General features: G+C 39.3%; 1 protein-coding gene across 2 annotated transcripts in view; it reads right to left on the bottom strand.

Annotated features, from left to right (window-relative positions):
* The window catches only part of LOC129526204 (uncharacterized), a 254,970-nt gene extending 237,671 nt beyond the window's left edge, over nt 1–17,299 (bottom strand). For both annotated transcript variants that reach the window (XM_063697398.1, XM_063697397.1), the window contains exon 1: nt 16,638–17,299. In XM_063697398.1, the coding sequence (XP_063553468.1) occupies nt 16,638–17,193 (556 nt within the window). In that variant the 5' untranslated portion in view covers nt 17,194–17,299. The remainder of the gene's footprint in view (nt 1–16,637) is intronic.
* Nucleotides 17,300–18,128: the final 829 nt, after the last annotated feature.

Genomic DNA, 18,128 nt, shown 5'->3' with positions numbered 1-18,128 from the left:
TTATGTGGTCATGAAAGAATATTTAGTCTTTATTGATATGTTATCTTAATGATAATAAATGCCCTCTAAAAACTATTAAGATATATTTAAAACAAATTGGCATAAAGAAAAGTGCCAGATAATTTACTTTACTACCTATTGGAGATTATGTAACTCTAAGAAATGTGAGTGGCAGGCAACTAATTAAAGTAGAAAACAGCTAATAGAAGACTTTCAAGATATTAATACACCAAAGAGAAAGCATGACACCATAAAATAGAGCATAAACAGCTATTTGCAGTAGATGTCATACAAAGCAGAAATGAAACACAAGGAGACCCATCAGGGAGCCACACTGCAAAAGAAAATGTTTTCAGTGGAGACAGTTGAGTCCTAGAATAGAGTGCTGTGTTGCAGCCAAATTCCAAGGAAGTTCATGAAGAAGCAGCTGCCTCCTGAAGACAGAAGCGCAATATTAATGAGTTGGACATTTGCTGACAACAGAAATCCAACAGGTCTTTGTAAGAATAGTAATGAATTAGTCCAAAGTCTATGATTCCTTTTTGCTGTGCCCTCTAAGTGGACTTCCCTGTAATTGTTTAAACAATCAAAATTTAGAACACTGTAAGGACTCAAATGTATCTCAAAGCTTTATAGAAGAGCAGTTGTGATATGTTTTCATAATCGTTTTACTGGAATCAGATAAAAAGTAAAGTTAATTACCTCCATTAGGTAACTGCAAAACCCAGACAACTTTTAAAAATAGTCCTGTTATTTCCAACTGTCAAGTTAAGTGTAACCAAGGGTTGCTGATAGACAACGACTGTAATTTATTTTTCTGAGTGTAATTTAATGTAAACAATGATGAACTTATGAGAAGTGGATAGATGATCAAATAGGTGTTGACCTATGATAGGCTCATTAATTTGTCCCCATACTCTGACAACTACTGATGCCAGGCATCAATTTTATGTTTGTTGCTATTTTTAGAACACCTAGGATGCAGAGATTCTGAGGAGAAAAGTAAACCTTGAAAAACCTTGAGACAAGCGGAGTTTTGTCATCCCTAAATATTTTGAGACAGGAATAATACAGGGTGGTCACAGGTGAACAAAAAAAAAAATTCCAGGCAGCAGTTTCACATGACTTGAGCTATGGGTTGATCAGAACCTGAAAAACAGGGTGTGGATCAAGCTGGCTAAGACTGGCTTGACCCAACATAGCACTGGATTTGACTTAGGTTTCACCTAAGACCTCATTACACACTCATTAATATACAAAATCAGCAACCTACCCGCCCCATGACAGTTCTGGGGAAACCTATATTTGGGGTAAACATGGGTGACATCACAGTTCCTAGAAATCTCTACCTTTTTCCAGGAATTTTCATGAATATTCTACCCCTTGGTTAAAGAAAGCCACAGTGATAGAAATCTCAGTACATCTCTCTCGAGTATGTCTACACTCGTCTTTCTTGAGTGTGTACTTTTCCCTGTACAGTAAATCTCTGTAATCTCACTATTTTCAGACTCATCCTTGAATTCCTTCTCGTGATCTTGTCAAGAGCCTGGACACCAGGTGGGGTCGAGGTCCAGCTGGCTTTTGGGGACCTCCCCCAGCCCACCAGTGTTACCGTCGCTTGTTCTTGTAGTAAACTGGAATTTTTAAAAAGCTCCTCTGTCCCAAAGCAAAATATGTTTATCAAGGCACTGTATCTTAAAATTCATATGGAAGATTATAATACATGTATGTATTTTGAGTGACTCCAAAGTCATCTATAGTCTCTTTTGCTGTATGTGTGTGTGTGTGTGTGTGTGTGTGTGTGTGTATAAACACATCTGTAGTAGGCTGAATAATGGTACCCAAAGGTTTCCAGGTCCTAATTTGTCCTGGGCCTGAAATGCAGCTACAATTGTCCTTATAAGAAAGAGGCAGAAGAACATTCTATTACAGCAGAGAGAGAAGGTGATGTGATGACCTCAGCAGAGAGAAAGATTTGAAATGCAATTCCGTTGGCTTTGAAGATGGAGGAAAGTGACGTGAATCAAAAAATGCAGATCTAGGCTGGTCGCAGTGGCTCATGCCTGTAATCCTAACACTTTGGGAGGGCGAGGTTGGCGGATCACCTGAGGTCAGGAGTTTGAGACCAGCCTGGCCAATATGGCAAAACCCCATCTACTAAAAATACAAAAATTAGCCAGACGTGGTGGCACATTCCTGTAATCCCAGCTACTCAGGAGGCTGAGGCAGAAGAATCGCTTGAACCTGGGAGGTAGAGGTTGCAGTGAGCCGAGATTGCGCCACTGCACTCCAGCCTAGGCAACAGAGTGAGACTCCATCTCCAAAACAAAACAAAACAAAATGCAGATCTAGAAATTTAAAAAGGCAAAGAAATAAATTCTGGCACCAAAGTCTCAGTCCAGTGTAACCAATTACAGATTTCTGGAACTGTTGAGACAAAATCTGCATTGCTTTAAGCCACAAAGTTTATGGTAGCTAGTTACAACAGCCACAAGAAACTGTACAACACACATAAATATTTTCAAGATATTTAGAAATTGTCCAAGAAGATTAGCCGAAACTAAGAGAATCAACAGTAATTCCCAACTATTAGCATGTATAAGAATTATCTTGGGAGTTTGTAGAATACCAGATTTCTCACCTTCCCCTCAGTGCATCTGATATAATACAACTGAAGATAACCCAGGAGGCTGCATTTCAGCAATCCCTCGCAGGTAATATTGAGAACACTGAAATACAGTGACACTGAGAGACGACAGGGACATGACTTTACATGACTCCCGGGTTGGATTCCTTGTTTTAATGATTAAACTGTGCATTTTGCCAGTTAATAGGCTGGCTGGAGAAACGGTCTCTTCCTCCTGTTTCTTTCCTTCCTCTTTATTTACTTCCCAGAGTTTCTACTCTCTGATATCTGGTAAACTTTAATGCTATGTTTATGAAATTTTAGATGTATGACAACCAGCAACTTTCTCAATATTGCCAGAAGCCTATTAAAAGTTAGACAATATAAAAATATTTTTGTTCTGTCATATATGTGAACTTTTAAGGTAAGAGTATAAATATTTTCGCCCCACCTGTTTGAAATAAAGGATTTTGAGAAAATGTACATTTAGCTATGTAGATTGGAACCGTATAAAAATGACTATTTTTGAACTTAGATGGATTTCTGAATCACTGATTTACCATTTGTCTGTATTTAATTGCTATTAGATGCAGAAGTGCTCACATTTTTATACTCACTTTTTATTGTGAAAAATCCTAGCATAAATTTATCATCTTCACCACTTTAAATGTGCAACCTAACAGTGATAAGTATGCTTATGTTGTTGTGAAACATATCTCCAGAACTTTTTCATCTTGCAAATCTGAATCTTGTTAAATAACTTTCCTTTTCCTCCTACCCTCAGCCTTTTCTAACCACCATTCTGATACCTGTTTCTACCCATGTTGCAGTATAGACAAAATTTCCTTCCTTTTTTAAGGCTGAATAATATTTCACTTTATGTATATACCGCATTTTCCTTAACCATTCATTTATCCCACACCCACACTGGGAAGAGCAACCTACTTTACTGTGCCTACCAATTCACATGTTAATCTCTTCCAGAAACACCCTCATGGACACACCCAGAAATAATGTTTAATTTGGGCACTTTGTGGCCCAGTCAAGTTGACATGAAAAATTAACCATCACAAAAATAACTTCATTATTTTAATGTCAATATCCAGTTTTCATGGCACTATTTGTTAAAGAGGATATACTTTTCCCATTGAGTGGCCTTGGCATCCTTGCGAAGATCATATAACCATGGACATTTGGGTTGCTTCCACATCATGGCTATTATGAATGATGCTGATATTAACATGTGTGTGCAAATATATTTTCAAGATTCTGATTTCAGTTCTTTTAGATATAAACCCATAAGTGAGATTGCTGGATTATATGGTCATTTGATTCTTAATTTTTAAATGAAACTCCATACTATTTTCCAAAGCAGTTGCACTATTTTACCATCACACCAACAGTGCACAAGGGCTCCAATTTATTCATAATCTCACCAAAAATTAGCATTTTGTTTTTTTAGTAGTCATTCTAATGGGTGTGAGGTGATATTGTGGCTATGATTTATAATATTCTGATGATCAGTGATGTTGAGCATTTTTTTACACTTGGTGGCCATGTGTATATCTTCTTGGGAAACATGTCTATTCAAGTCCATTGCCATTTTTTACTCAGGTTATATGATTTGTTTTTCTTGTTGAGTTGTATGAATTCTTTGTGTATTCTAGATAGTAACTCATCAGATACATAATTTGCAAGTATTTTCTCCCAATCTATAGGTTATGTTTTAACTCCTGGTTGTATTCTTTGGTAAATAAAAGTGTTTAAGTTTGATTGTGGAAGATGAGAAGCCCCACCATCTTGCCATCTGCAAACTGGAGACCCAGGGGAGTTGGTGTAATTCCAGTCAAAGTCTGAAGGCTGAAAGCCACGGGAGCTGATGGCGTAAATTTTAGTCCAAGGGCAGGAGAAGGACAATATTTTAGCTCAAGTAAGCAGGCAGGTAGGAGACGAATCTTTCTTTCCTCTGCTTTTCATTCCATTGAGGACTTCAAGTATTGAATGATGCCACACCCACACTGGGAAGAGCAACCTACTTTACTGTGCCTACCAATTCACATGTTAATCTCTTCCAGAAACACCCTCATGGACACACCCAGAAATAATGTTTAATTTGGGCACTTTGTGGCCCAGTCAAGTTGACATGAAAAATTAACCATCACAAAAATAACTTCATTATTTTAATGTCAATATCCAGTTTTCATGGCACTATTTGTTAAAGAGGATATACTTTTCCCATTGAGTGGCCTTGGCATCCTTGCAAAGATCATATAACCATTTACATGAAGGTTTATTTCTGTGCTCTCTATTCTATTCCATTAGTCTTCTTGACTCTCTTTATGCCAATACCACACTGTTGTGATTAGTATAGTTTTGTAACATTTTTTCAAATCAGGGAACGTGAGTCCTCTACTTTAGTTCTTTTTTTTTTTTTCCAAAATTATTTGGGTATTAGGGGTCCCTTGAAATTCCTTATTAATTTTAGAATGATTTTTTCTAATTCTGCAAAAAAAGGCTGTTGAGATTTTGATAAAAATTGGATAGAATACAGAGATCACTTTGGGTAGTATGAACATCTTAACAATATCACATTTTCCAATCAATAAACATGGAGTTTTCTTTCATTTATTTGTGCCTTCTTTAATTTATTTCAACAACGTTTTGACTATAAAACAAGTATACAAGTCTTTTGACTCCTTGGTTTCAGTTTATTCCCAAGTGTTTAACTTTTTTTGATGTTATTATAAATGAAATTGAATTTCCTTTTTGGATTGCTCAGAATTAGTATATAGAAGTAAAACTGATATTGGTGGTTTTATATACGGCAACTTTGCTGAACTTGTTTATTAGTTCTAACAGGTTTGTATGCGTGAAATCTTTAGAGTTTCTTTATATATAAAATCATTTAATCTATGGACAGAAATATTTATTCTTCTTTCTGATTTGGCTTCCTTTGATTTCCTTTTCTTGCTTAATAGCTCTATGACTTCTGTTACTAGGTTGAATAGAAAGGGTAACTGTAACCATTCTTTCTTTGTTCCTGATTTCAGAGGTAAACTCTTCAAGCTTTCACTGTTCAGTATGATGTTAGGTGTGGGCGTGTCATAAATGGTCTTTATTATGTTGAGGTAACTTCCTTCTATTCTTAGTTTGTTGAGTGTTTTTCACATGCAAAAAATGTTAAATTTTGTCAAATAGTTTTTCTCCATCAAATTAGAAGATCATATGGTTTTTGGCCCTCCTTCTGAGACAGGCAGGCTGGCTGGTTTCTTGTTTTGATGTAGTTTAGAGAAAAAGAACAAAAGCCTCTTACTCAAGCTGTAGCTTACCTGACTTCCAGCCAATCAGCAACGAAAGACCCAATAAATTATTAACCACAAGTTGCTGCTTTAGGCAGCTAAAGACTTTTCCAGAGCCCCACATGTGCAGTTAGATTCAACTTATAGTTACCCCTTTCCTAATTTTAATGTTAAAAATTACAACCTGGGTGGAGATTTAAAATCTTAATGTTACACACAATATATGTATGAAGAAACTGGTAAAGCCACTGTGCAAGGGCTAGAAAAACTCCCCCTATACATGCCCTGACTAACCACTTCCCTATTGGAAGGCCGTATAAAACAATCCACAGACTACCCTCAGGGAACAGCGTATCCTTTCCCTTTTGAAGTGCTGAATTCCTTGTGCATAAGCTAAATAAATATTTGTCTTTCTCTTTGCTGCTATGTCTGGTGATCTCTCTTGAATTCTGTCCTGGGAGAGTACAAGAACCCAGGATGCCAATAACACTTCTGTTAATGAGATGTATTACACTGACTGATTTTCATATGTTGAATCATCCTTGTATGCCAGGAATAAATTCCACTTAGTCATAGCATATAATCCTTCTAAAGTGCTGTTGAATTCAATTTGCTAGCATCTTACTGAGAATTTTTTTTCAATATTTTTCAAGGATATTGGTCTGTAGTTTTCTTTTCTTGTATTGTCTTTGCTTGGTTTTGGTATTAGAGTAATCTTGGCCTCATAGGAAGACCTTGGATTCCTCCTGTTTAAATTTTTGAAATTATTTCAGGAATACTAGTGTTAATTCCTCTTCAAATTATATATGGAATTCTCCAGTGATGCCATTTGATCTTGGGCTTTTCTTTCTTGGAAAGTTTTTCGTTACTGATTCAACCTCCTTACTTGCTGTCCATTCTTGCACTGCTATATATATACCTGAGAGTGGGTAATTTATAAAGAAAAGAGGTTAAATTGGATGACGGTTCCACAGGCTGTACAGGAAGCATGATGGCTTCTGGGGAGGCCTCAGAAAACTTTCAATCATGGTGGAAGGCAAAGGGGAAGTAGGCGTGTCTTACATGGCCAGAGTAGGAGGAAGAGAGAAAGTGGGGAGGTGCCACATGCTTTCACACAACCACATCTCAGGAGCGCTCACTCACTGTCACAAGAGCAGCACAAGAGGGAAATCCACTCCCTTGATCCAGTCACTTCCCACCAGGCCCTACCTCTAACATTTGGGGACTACAGTTCAGCAAGAGATTTGGGTAGGGACACAGATCCAAACCATATCACTTGCTATTGGTCTGTTCAGATTTTCTATTTCTTCATGATTCTGTTTTTTGTAGGTTTTGTGTATCTAGAAATTTATACATCCCTTCCAGGTTATCCAATTTGTTGGCATACAATTTTTCATAGTATTCTCTGATAATTTTTGTTTTTATTTCTGTGGCATTGGTTGTAATGTTCTTTTATTTCTGATTTCATTTGAGTCTCTTCTATTTTTTTCTTAATATAGCTAAGGGTTTGTTTATTTTTTTGATCTTTAAAAAAAGTGCTAAGCGTTTTTTTGGTCTTTTTTCTGCTGATTCTATTCTCTTTATCTCTGTTCTAATCTTTATTATTTCATCCTGCTAGCTTTAGGTTTGGTTTGCTCTTTTTTCTATTTTCTTGAAGTAAAATTTAGGTTCTTCATTGGTCATTTTTCTTTATGTGCACATATACAGTTATAAATGTACCTCTTAGCAGTACTTTTGCTGCATCATAGAAGTTTTTATATGTTGTGTTTTCATCTTCATTTGTCTCAAGGTGTTTGCTAATTGTCCTTGTAACTTGTTCTTTGACCCAGCTTTTCTTGCACTGTTGAATTCTAGTATCATTGTATTAAGAACAGAAAAGACACTTTGTATGATTTTATTCTTAAATATGTAAAGACTTGTATTGGGTGTCTACATGTGGTCTAACCTGGAGAATGGTACATGCGTAGCAGAGAAAAATGTACATTATTCTGTTATTGAGTATAGTGTGCTGTATATGTTTGTTAGGTCACTTTGGTCTATAGTGTTTATTTCTGTATTTCCTTATTAATCTTCAGTCTGGTTGTTACATCTATTATTGAAAGAATGAAATTAACGTTTTCTACTGTTATTTTCTTGTTATTTCTCCATTCAGTTTTGCCAAAGTTAGTTTTATATATTTAGGAGAGCTGAGGTTTGCTACATAAACATTTATAATTGTTTTATCTTCTTGGTGAATTGGCCCTTTTATCTTTATACACTATCCTTCTTTGTTTCTCAAAAAACTTTTCAATTTAAAGTTTATTTTTCTGCTCTTGGTATAACTACATTTGTTCTCTTTGTTTTTATGAGATATCTTTTTTCACCTTTTCATTTTCAGCCTATGCATGTCCTTAGATCTGAAATGCATCTCTTATATAAAATACATAATTTGATCTGGGTTTTTCTCTCTTTTTTTTTTTTTAATGGACTCTCACTCTGTTGCCCAGGCTGGAGTGCAGTGGTGCTGTCTCGGCTCACTGTAACCTCCGCCACCCAGGTTCAAGCAATTATTCTGCCTCAGCCTCCCAAGCAGCTGGGATTACAGGCACCTGCCACTGTGCCCGGCTAATTTTTGTAGTTTTAGTAGACACAGGGGTTCACCATGGTGGCCAGGCTGGTCTTGAACTCCTGACCTTATGATCCACTTGCCTCAGCCTCCCAAAGTGCTGGAATTACAGGCATGAGCCACTGCTCCTGGCCTGATCTGGGTTTTCATATCCATTTAACCAATCTATGTCTTTTGACTAGGCAGTTTAATCCATTTATATCTGTAGTAATTAATGATAGGGAAGGACTTAGTATATCCATTTAAAAATTGTTTCCTTTTTGTCTTATAGCTTTTTTGTCCTTCAATAGTGCTGTTTTGGTGTTTTACTGATTTTTTTTTTCTTGGTGATTTGCTTTGATTCTCATTTCCTTTGCACATATTCTACAGATAGTTTCGTTGTTGTTAACACTGCAATGACATAATACATCTTAAAATTGTAGCACTGTATTTTAAACCATTATTGACTTAATTTCAATTGTATATAAGTACTCTAATAAACAATTAGAATATAATACAAAAAGTACTAGTCTTTTTGGTTATACCCTCCCCTACTCATGCTATTAATGTCACAAATCACAAATCACATCTATAGATGTGATCTATAGATATACATCTATGTATCTATAGGTCACATTTATATATATACACACACTGAGATCTATAGATATATATATAGATCACATCTATATATATATACACACAGAGATGTGATTTGTGTATATATATACACACACAAATATATATATTTGTGTATATATATACACAAAAATATATACATATATACAAATCTATTAATACAGATTTATAGATTTTTCTCTATTTTTGCCATTTAAGTTCTATGCACCAAAATTATAATAATACTGGCTACTAAATTTTTACATGTATTTACCTTTACTAAAAAGTCTTATATTTCCATACAGCTTTATGCTTTTGTGGACCATCCTTTTATTTCAACTTGAAGAACTCCTTTTAGTATTTCTTGTAAGCAGGCCTAGTGACAATGAAGTCCCTCAGTTTTCGTCCATTTGGAGAAAACCTAACTTCTCCTTCTCCTGAAGCATAGTTTTGCCAGATACAGTATCCTTGACTGCAATTGTTTTTCTCTTTGAGTACTTTGACTGTATCATCCTGCTCCCTCCTGGCCTACAATATTTTTTCTGGGAAGTTCATTGATAATCTTATGAAAACTTACTTGTTTGTGATGAGTAACTCTATTACTGCTTTCAAGATTGTCTTTGTCTCCAACTGTAGACAGTTTGATTATAATGTATCTATGTATGGGTCTCTAAATTTATATAATTGAAGTCACTTGAACTTCTCAAATTTATATTTCCATTTCTTTCCTCAGATTTAAGAAGTTTTCAGGCATTATTTCTTCAAATAAGCTTTCTGCCTATTTCTCTCTTTCTTCTTCTGAGATCATCATAAATCACATATTGGTCTAATTGATGGCATCTTATAAGCCCTTTAGGCTCTATTATTTTCTTTATTTTTTTAATTCCTTTTGCTCTTTTAACTCAATGATTCTAAATGACCTGTCTTCAAGTTTGCTATTTCTTCTTTCTGATCAAGTCTGCTGTCGAACCTCTTGATGAATGTTTTTAGTTCAGTATTTTCAAACCTAGAATTTATATTTGGTTCTATTTTATTGTTTCCGTCTCTGTTGATATTCTCATTTTGTTCTTGCATCATTTATCTGATTTTATCCAGTTGTCTACCTGTGTTCCTTCAGGTCATTGAGTGTTTTTATAATAGTTATTTTAAATTCTTAGGCAGCTCTTAGATCCACATTCCTTTAGGGTCAGTTCCTAGAGTTTTATTTTGTTCCTTTGATTGACTATGTTTTCTTTTTCTTTTTTTTTCTTTTTTTTGTATGCCTCGTAATTTTTTTTTACTGGGATTTGGGAATTTGAAAACAGCCATCTTTTCCAGTCTTTGTGTACTGGCTTTGTGCAGGTGAATACCATTCCTTTGTGAATAGTGTTACAGTAAACAGGAGAGTGCAGTCTCTTTGACAATATGCTTATTTCCTTTCTTTCATGTATATACTTAGCAGTGGGATTGCTGAATCATGTGGTAGCTCTATTTGTGGTTTTTTTGAGGAACCTCCAAACTATTCTCTATAGTGTTTGTACTAATTTACATTTCCATCAACAATGTACAAGGGTTCTCTTTTCTCCATATCCTCACCAGCATTGCCTGTCTTTTAGATAAAAGCCATTTTAACTGGGGTGAGATGATGTCTCATTGTAGTTTTGATTTGCATTTTTCTGATGATCAGTGATGTTGAGCACCTTTTCACATACTTGTTTGCCATTTGTTTGTCTTTTTTTTTTTGAGAAATGTCTATTCATACCTTTTGCCCATTTTTAATAGGTTTAACAGATTTCTTTTTTTCCTACAGAGTTGTTTTAACTCCTTATATACTCTGGTTATTAATTCCTTGTCAGATGAGTAGTTTGCAAATATTTCCTCCCATTCTGTGGGTTGTCTCCTCACTTAGTTGATTGTTTTCTTTGCTGTGCAGAAACGTTTTAACTTGATGTGAACCCATTTGTCCATTTTTGCTTCAGTTGCCTGTGCTTGTAGGATATTACTCAAGAAATCTTTGCCCAAAACAATGCCCTGGAGAGTTTCATAATGGTTTCTTTTAATAGTTTTATAGTTTGAGGTCTTAGATTTAAGTAATCCTTTTTGATTTATGTACAGTGAGAGATAGGGATCATGTTTCATTCTTCTGCATATCAATGTCCAGTTTTCCCAGTACCATTTATTGAAGACACCATCCTTTATCCAATGTATGTTCTCGGCACCTTTGTCAAAAGTGAGTTCACTATTGACGTATGGATTTATTTCTGGGTTTTCTAATCTGTTTCATTGGTCTATGTGTCTCTTTTTATGCCAGTACCATGCGGTTTTGGTTACATAGCTCTGTAGTATAATTTGAAGTCAGGTAAAGTGACTCCTCTAGTTTTGTTCTTTCTGCTCAGGATAGCTTTGGCTATTTTAGGTCTTTTGTGGTTTCATATAAACTTTAGGATATATTTACTATTTGTGTAAGGAATGTTCTTGGTATTTTGATAGGGATGCATTGCTTCTGTAGATTGCTTTAGGGTAGTATGGACATTTTAACAATATTTATTCTTCCAACTCATGAACATGGAATATCCTCCCATTTTTCTATACCCTCTTCAATTTCTTGCATCAATATTTTATAGTTTTTATTGTGGGGATCTTTTATTTCTTTAGTTAATTTTATTCTTAGGTATTTTATTTTACTTATAGCTATTGTAATTGGATTATTTTCCTCTTTTTCAGATTGTGCACTATCTACTTATTATTATATATTGATTTTGCATCCTGAAACTTTACTGAATTTGTTTATCACTTCTAATGGGGTGTGTGTGTGTGTGTGTGCGTGGGTGTGTGTGTGTGTGAGTCTTTAGGTTTTTCCAAATATAAGATCATATCATCTGCAAAAGAGCATAATTTGATTTCTTCCTTTCCAATGTGGATGCCCTTTATTTCTTTCTCTTGTCTGAATGCTTTGTCTAAGATTTCCCGCTTGCTTTTGTTTTTAGCAGCTTCCAAACTCTGGCAACTATCTTGTCAGCTCTCTGAGTCAGGTGGGAAAGAAACTAGTCCCTTGAAGAACCCCTAGACCCATTAATCACATGGTCTACTCTTTTGTTGTACTACTTGGTCTCACAGTTAACTACTGTGTTCCCATTCCAAGGGAAGATCCTAAGTTTAGTGGGTTTCTATCCAGTTGCTCTGGCTATGACACATGGGGGGAGGTGGGGGAGTGGGAGGAGGTCATAAACAGATGCGCCAATTGCTACAAATTTTTCTGCTGTTTTCACTGAAATCTAGTCCTGGTTTTCAAGGGCCTGGGTTTTGTAGCTTCTCAACCAGTTCCTAGAGTCCTCACAGAATTATTCTTATCCATATATAATTGTTAACTTGGTGTTTCTGTGTGGGAAGAAGGGCCTGTAGCTTTCTTCTAGTCTTTCTATGTTGCTGCTGTTACTCCCATATGTGCTTAACACTTGCATATTTCTGCAATAGAAACACTTCTTTAAATGCTTTCTTAATCATTTTTTCTCTCTTTAGTAATACTTATGAAAAAGAATGTCTTAAGACAATACTGATTTGGATTTAATAAGATACATAAATTATATGACTTTACCTTAAAAACCTCTGTTCCTTTATTTATAAAATGAAGACAATAAAATTAGAACCAATTTCATAAAGTTAGTGAGGATTCAGTCAGATCATTTATGCAACAAAGTACTTTTTAGCTATTCAGAAAATGTTTGTGCTTCCTCCTCCTCTCCACCAGCCCTCTAGCCTGCAGTGGAAAGAGCACATAATCTGATTAATGGTCTCACTTACAGTCACCTCCTTTATTAGATAATAGGTACTCTCTAGAAAACACCGGAAAACAACATATTCAGTAAGTCTTCAGATGAAACTGCAGGAATTTTCACTATATTTCACTTGAAATAAAGATATTTTTGCACAAACCCTCAGAAAGGCAGCCTCAGTGCAAGAAGAGCCTGAGCCCTAAAAATGTGTTATTTATAATTCTTCTTACATTTTTCTTTCCTCCTTCTGTATATTCTATCAGGAAAGAGGCATAGGCTCCCTAATAGTTCCTACAAATCCTCTTCTTAATTCATAGAACAATAAGGACCTGGACATTGAATCTCTCTACACAGGGTGAGAATTCACTTAATTGAATAACATTATGAGAAAACAATTTACTGGATGAGCTAGATTCTATATTAATATCAGTTCAAATCAAGACAATTTGATAAACTAAGTTATTTAATTGATGAAGTCAGAGAAAATGTTAGATTAATTCCGTAACAAAAACTGTAGGTCAGAGCAGGTTAAATGTTATCTAAACCCTAGAAGAAAACCTAGGCAATACCATTCAGGACACAGGCATGGTCAAGGACTTCATGTCTAAAACACCAAAAGCAATGGCAACGAAAGCCAAAATTGACAAATGGGATCTAATTAAACTAAAGAGCTTCTGCACAGCAAAAGAAAATACCATCAGAGTGAACAGGCAACCTACAGAATGGGAGAAAATTTTTGCAATCTACTCATCTGACAAAGGGCTAATATCCAGAATCTCCAAAGAACTCAAACAAATTTACAAGAAAAAAACAACCCCATCAAAAAGTGGGCGAAGGATATGAACAGACGCTTCTCAAAAGAACACATTTATGCAGCCAAAAGACACATGAAAAAATGCTCATCACTGGCCATCAGAGAAATGCAAATCAAAACCACAATGAGATGCCATCTCACACCAGTTAGAATGGCGATCATTAAAAAGTCAGGAAACAACAGGTGCTGGAGAGGATGTGGAGAAATAGGAACACTTTTACACTGTTGGTGGGACCGTAAACTAGTTCAACCATTGTGGAAGTCAGTGTGGCAATTTCTCAGGGATCTAGAACTAGAAATACCATTTGACCCAGCCATCCCATTACTGGGTATATACCCAAAGGATCGTAAATCATGCTGCTATAAAGACACATGCACACGTATGTTTATTGCGGCACTATTCACAATAGCAAAGACTTGGAACCAACCCAAATGTCCAACAATGATAGACTGGATTAAGAAAATGTGGCACATATACACCATGGAATACTATGCAGCCATAAAAAATGATGAGTTCATGTCCTTTGTAGGGACATGGATGAAGCTGGAAACCATCATTCTCAGCAAACTATTGCAAGGACAAAAAACCAAACACTGCATGTTCTCACTCATAGGTGGGAACTGAACAACGAGAACACATGGACACAGGAAGTGGAACATCACACACCGGGGCCTGTTGTGGGGTGGGGGGACGGGGGAGGGATAGCATTAGGAGATGTACCTAATGCTAAATGACGAGTTAATGGGTGCAGCACACCAATATGGCACATGTATACATATGTAACAAACCTGCACGTTGTGCACATGTACCCTAAAACTTAAAGTATAATAAAAATAAATAAATAAAAATAAAATAAATAAAGCAAAACCAAGGAATCATGAACAATTCTAACTTTTGGAATGGAAAATAGCTTATACAATGGTTTTGGCTAATTCTTATTGAGACCAAATCTGTGTGACATATTTTATAATCTACTTATGATACGAAAAGGAAGTGCGGGAAAAGGCATGGTCCCTTAAAATGATAGGGAAGGGGGAAGGGAAACGCTGGGTAGGGGAGGGTGTGGTCCCTGGCTAGGGCTCCACCCCTGGGCCTGTGGCCATGGACCTAGGTGAGGACAGGCATTTTGTTTTCCTGCCCAAATGTTGCATTTCCCGAGACCACCCTGGCCTGGCACACCCCCATCTTGTGCCTATAAAAACCCCGGAGACCACAGAAGGCAGACACACAGGTAGCTGCGCATGGAGAGCAGCATACCAGGGGAAGAAGACACAAACGGCTGGATGTCCAGAGGATGTTGAGGGGGCCACAGCAGTGTTAAGTGCACACCAACAGACACTGGCAAGCCAGCAGGCCACTGACTGGCAGAACGACGGGGAGTTTGGCTGGGGCAGTGGGAGAAGAGCCCGGCCACCAAACGGCCCGACTCCAGGGGAAACCATCTCTCCTCTGGCTCCCTGATCTGCTGAGAGCTACTTCCACTCAAAAAAACCCTTGCACTCATTCTCCAAGCTCACGTGTGATCTGATTCTTCTCGTACACCAAGGCAAGAACCCCAGGATACAGAAAGCCCTCTGTCCTCGTGAATAAGCAGGAGTCTAATTGAGCTAACACAAGCTGCCTACAGACAGCTAAACTAAAAGAGCACCCTGTGACACATGCCCATTGAGCTTCAGGAGTAAGCCCCATTAAACATTCACCCCTAGACACTGCCGTGGGGTGAGAGCCCCACAGCCTGCCCGTCTGTTTGCTCCTCTAGAGGTTTGAGCAGTGGTGCACTGAAGAAGTGAGGCACACCCCATCGCAAGCCCTGCGAGGGGGCCAAGGGACCTTTTCCCCTTTCAACTGGGGCTTACCTGGGATCCTGGAAGGTGAGTACGAACGAATGTGAAACTATTGGGTCTGCCTCCCTTCCAAAATCCTGCCACCTCTCTCTCTTTCCTGCAGGTAAGAGGCTCTATTTTTCTTCATGGAGTTTAAAAACTCTGCCCTAACTGGGTGGGCCAAAAGCCCCAGACCTTGTCTCTTTTCTCACTCTCACACGGTTTAAAATGGCTCATATCTGTTTCTTTATAATGTTAAGAGTTTTGCTACAGGCTGCACTAATGTTACTAATAACTGGCTCAGCTGCCAAAGGTGCAGAACAAACAACTTGTTCCTAAAGGTGCCATGTATGCCTCCACCTTGACAGCCGCAGGCACGCATAGCTCAGGGCATCTTCTGTTACCCTTTCTCTTCTCATCTCGGGTGCCTGGGCATGCCCGCAGCAGGCAAAAGCCAAGCCCAACATCCAAAAATGCAAAAGGAGGTGCAAAAGGAAGCTGAGGCAACAGTCGGGACCCTGCAGGGTGCTTCTTGCCCACTGCGGCAACGGAACCTTTCCTCCCCTGGCCAAGGAATTCAACCTGATCCGAACTGGAGGAAGGATGGGAAAGTTATGACTATTAGAGGGGCCCACTTGCACTAAGCAAGGTGTTCTTCTCCAAACATCTCCCTGTTTTGCCCCTTTAACTGTTTTTCTCTTTTTTTCCTTTTCTAAGTGAGAACCACCTCCACCCCCTGCCTCACTCTGTTCCTGATAGGGAAGTTAATGGAGGAACAACTCCTGCTGGCTGAGAAATGCAAATTCGGCAGGGCACATTTGAGATGCTCTAAACAAATACAGACTCTAAAATACCTTTTCAGTCCCAAACTCAATTCCAAGCTTCAGGCTGCGGACCTAGAAAGCAAAATCAGGTCTCAGGGATCCAAACAACACGCACAATGTAAAAGGGGCAGGACCAATTCCTGCTCACTGAGCCCACCCCACGGAAGGAGGACGTGCTCCATGGCATAAACAGGCCTAAGAAACTCAAAGTTTGCCGACATCAGGGAGAAACGGAGGCATAGGTGAGGGTGGTTAATTCCTATTCTCCAGGTTTTCCCTGCTTCATGGGTACATACCGCATCTGCCAAGGTCATTGTGAGAGATGACAACGTGCTGGCGGCCGTCTTTCGCTCTCAGCGCTTCCTGGGCCTTGGCGTCTCCTCGGGCCACGCTTGAGGAGCCCTTCAGCCTGCCGCTGCAGTGTGGGACCCCGTCTCTGGGCTGGCTGAGGCTGGAGCCGTCTCCCTCTGCTTGCGGAGAGGTGTGGAGGGAGAGGCGCGGGCGGGAACTGGGGCTGCACGCGCGCTCTCGATGGCCAGCGTGAGTTCCGGGTAGGCGTGGGCTCCGCGGCCCACACTCTGAGCGGCCGGCGCCGCCAGCCCCAGGCAGTGAAGGGCTTAGCACCTGGGCCAGCAGCTGCGAAGGGTGAGCCGGATCCCCCAGCAGTGCCGGCCCGCCGGCGCTGCGCTGCGCTGCGCTGGAATTCTCGCCGGGCCTCAGCTGCCTCCCCACGGGGTGGGGCTTAGGACCTGCAGCCAGCCATGCCTGAGCCTCCCCACCCCTGTGGGCTCCTGGGCTGCCTGAGGCTCCCCAATGAGCGCCGCCCCCCTGCTCCGTGGCGCCCGGTCCCATTGACCGCCCAAGGGCTGAGGAGTGTGGGCGCACTGGGAGGGATTAGCAGGCAGCTCCACCTGGGGCCCCTGTGCAGGATCCACTAAGTGAAGCCAGCTGGGCTCCTGAGTCTAGTGGGGACTTGGAGAACCTTTATGTCTAATAAAGGGATTGTAAATACACCAATCAGCACTCTCTGTCTAGCTCAAGGTTTGTAAATGCACCAGTCAGCACCCTGTCAAAATGGACCAATCAGCAGAATGTGGGTGGGGCTAGATAAGGAAATAGGAGTAGGCTGCCCCAGCCAGCAGTGGCAACCCACCGGGGTTCCTTCAAGCGTTGTGGAAGCTTTGTTCTTTCACTCTTTGCAATAAATCTTGCTGGTGCTCACTCTTTGGGTCCACACTGCATTTATGAGCTATAACACTCTCGGCAAAGGTCTGCAGCATCACTCTTGAGGCCAGCGAGACCATAAACCCACCGGGAGGAATGAACAACTCCAGACACACCCCCTTAAGAGCTGTAACACTCACTGCGAGGTCTGCAGCTTCACTCTTGAAGCCAGCGAGCCCATGCGTCCACCAGAAAGAAGAAACTCCTAATGCATCTGAACATCAGAAGGAACAAACTCTGGACACACCACCTTTAAGAACTGTAACACCGCGAGGGTCCGTGGCTTCATTCTTGAAGTCAGTGAGACCAAGAACCCACCAATTCTGGACACAATTGGGGCTCAGAGACAAGTGGTGGAAAGTGAAAGGAGGATGCTTGCTTTCTAAACTCTCCATCACAAGCTGAGTTTTCTCTGAAAGAAGGAGGGGAATGAGGGACACCTGTATTCCCTGTCGTTCAGAATGGGCAACCAGTTCTCTTCACCACCCCCATCTTTTACTGTTCGGGAGTGTGTCCTGAACAATTGGGACTGCTTTGACTTTCAGAATCTGGAGGAAAAATGG

The sequence above is a fragment of the Gorilla gorilla genome, chromosome 14 (genome assembly GCF_029281585.2).
Source record: "Gorilla gorilla gorilla isolate KB3781 chromosome 14, NHGRI_mGorGor1-v2.1_pri, whole genome shotgun sequence".
NCBI classification, from domain to species: domain Eukaryota; kingdom Metazoa; phylum Chordata; class Mammalia; order Primates; family Hominidae; genus Gorilla; species Gorilla gorilla.
Note: the sequence above shows the minus strand (reverse complement) of the source record. Positions and strands in the feature narration are given on the sequence as shown.